This window comes from Brachyhypopomus gauderio, unplaced genomic scaffold, assembly GCF_052324685.1.
Source record: "Brachyhypopomus gauderio isolate BG-103 unplaced genomic scaffold, BGAUD_0.2 sc597, whole genome shotgun sequence".
In the NCBI taxonomy this organism is placed as follows: Eukaryota; Metazoa; Chordata; class Actinopteri; order Gymnotiformes; family Hypopomidae; genus Brachyhypopomus; species Brachyhypopomus gauderio.
In genome coordinates, this window is record NW_027507418.1 from 1 (window position 1) to 2,500 (window position 2,500).

General features: G+C 48.8%; 1 protein-coding gene across 1 annotated transcript in view; it reads left to right on the top strand.

Moving 5' to 3' along the window:
- Nucleotides 1-1,057: 1,057 nt before the first annotated feature.
- Nucleotides 1,058-2,500, top strand: part of LOC143506897 (small ribosomal subunit protein uS9m-like) — a 6,111-nt gene continuing 4,668 nt past the window's right edge. The window contains exon 1 of the mRNA XM_076996483.1: nucleotides 1,058-1,520. Coding sequence (XP_076852598.1) covers nucleotides 1,450-1,520 — 71 coding nt within the window. The 5' untranslated portion in view covers nucleotides 1,058-1,449. The remainder of the gene's footprint in view (nucleotides 1,521-2,500) is intronic.

The window sequence follows — 2,500 nt, forward strand, 5'->3', positions numbered from 1 at the left end:
GACCCGCCTTCTACTCCCTCATGCGCGTAAGATCAGACCCGCCTTCTGCTCCCTCATGCGTGTAAGATCAGACCTGTGTGTGTGTGTGTGTGTGTGTGTGTGTGTGTGTGTGTGTGTGTGTGTGTGTGTGTGTGTCTATACTGCCCCGCTCCACGGCCCCACACCCCCACCCTTTCATATCAGTGGCATCTTCCTCCGTCTCTTTACGGATCTGAAAGGGTCGTGTGTGTTTCACTCATCTTCCAACCCCTACCTTTTTCTTTTTTTCGTCCATTTTTCCTTTTCTTTCTTTTTATTTATTTCTATTTCTTTACACCTTTCTTTGCGCGAGGCTGAAAATTGCCTTCTGCCCGGTGTTTGTCTATTTGCCGTGTGTGTGTGGATTAGACGCACTCTATCAGGAAGGAATTAAACAAACAGCTGTGGAATAATTGCTGGGGAAATGAGTTGTGGTGTGGCCGAGGGGAGACGGCCTGACGTGAGCAGCATGTGGCTGCCACCCCCTCCACCTCCTCCACCCCCCTCCACCCTCGCTGCCCTGCACCGCCCCTCTCACACCGCTCCGCTCCATCGCCGTGCCTGACGGGCACTCCAGGCTCGTGGGCGCGATGCCAATTTAGACAAGCGTGCCTGAGAACGCCACCCAGCTCCGCATGGAGACTCTTCCCGCCGTGAGGAAAGAGAGTGTGTGTGTGTGTGTGTGGGGGGGGGGGGGGGGGGGGTCTGTGTGTGTGTGTGTGTGTGTGTGTGTGTTTGGGGGTCTGTGGGTGGGGTGGGTGTGTGTGTGCGCGTGGGGGGGGTTTGTGAGTGTGTGGCATGTGTGTGTGGGTGTCTGTGTGTGCGTGTTTGTGGGGTAGGGGTGGGGTCTGTGTGTGTGTGTGTGTGGGGGGGGTCTGTGTCTGTGTGTGTAGGGGGGGTCTGTGTATGTGTGTTTGGGGGTCTGTGTGTGTGTGTTTGTGGGGGGTGTGGGGGAGGGGGTCTGTGTGTGCGTGTGAGGGTCTGTGTGTGTGTGTGTGGGGGGGGGGTGTGTTTGGGGATCTGTGAGTGTGTGTGAGAGTGTGTGGGGTCTGTGTGTGTGGGGGGGTGTCTGTGTGCGTGTGAGTACCCTAGAGTTGCTCAATTCAATTTCCCTACACACAATTAAACCCAGCCAGGCCCAAGGAGGCCAAGATGAGTGTGTGTGCGCGTGTGTGCGCGTGTGTGTGCGTGTGTGTGCGCGTGTGTGCGCGTGCACGTGTGGGTGATTTTTAAGGCTCTTCAGTGTTTTATCTGCTTTTTTTTCTCTTTACTCAGACTGTGTGTGAGTATCCTGTCCTGGTTACATCCAGCTGTCAGTAACGTTCCTGAAGTCTGGCTCAGCTGCGATTAGACGTGAGCATGAGGTCCACTCAGATCTGGCTCTGTTCTTAACTGGACTGATCTTCTCAATTCCAGGACACGTATGGAAAAATGTTGGAAATAGAGAAACATCAGGACAAACTGAGGAGCAAAGGAGTTCTTACTCAAGACACCAAACAGATGTAAGCAGGACATTTATAGAGGGTGTGTGTGTGTGTGTGTGTGTAATGTACATTTATAGAGGGGGTGTGTGTGTGATGTACATTTATAGAGGGGTGTGTGTGTGTGTGTGTGTGTGTAATGTACATTTATAGAGGGGGTGTGTGTGTGATGTACATTTATAGAGGGTGTGTGTGTGTGTGTGTGTGTGTGATGTACATTTATAGAGGGGGTGTGTGTGTGATGTACATTTATAGAGGGGGTGTGTGTGTGATGTACATTTATAGAGGGTGGGTGGGTGGGTGGGTGTGTGTGTGTGTGTGTGTGTGTGTGTGTGTGTAATGTACATTTATAGAGGGGGTGTGTGTGTGTGTGTGTAATGCATGGGTTAAAGTTCTCCGTCACTACGACAGATTTCCGTCATTTGATTTTTTGGGGGGAAAATTCCGTCAAATCATAATAAACCACACACGTTCGTGTTATATGTTTTGTGGCCGAAATATGATCCTCTCACTGGCGCTCATCAGCGCTGGATGGATGACGGCGGTGTCATTTGATTGACTTGTGGGTCATTCCGCATTCCGGACATTATGTAGAAAAGTTACCTCCCTCCTTAGGCTATACTTTCTCGAGTGACCGTGTCTCCGAATCGATATGTGGTAGTAAAAAGAAACACCCATCAAAAACGGGAATGAACATTTACAAATTTTAATGTTGCATTGTGTTCCAGGTTTGGAAGGTGCTGGAATTTGGGCTAAAATACTTGAAAATGCTCAAAATTGTAACTACTTCGTTTCACAACAAATATCTGTCTGACTGAACAGTTCTCTTGTATTACGTTAACAAATACGAGCCTCTTGTAATTCCAGGACGAAACATGAGAGAACGTGAAGACGTTAAGATTGGGCGTTTTGGAAATAAACCACCATTAAATAATGTGATAAAAAAGCGAATTATTTCAAATCATTTCGAGTATATGTATAAATATTTAACTTTATTAAGT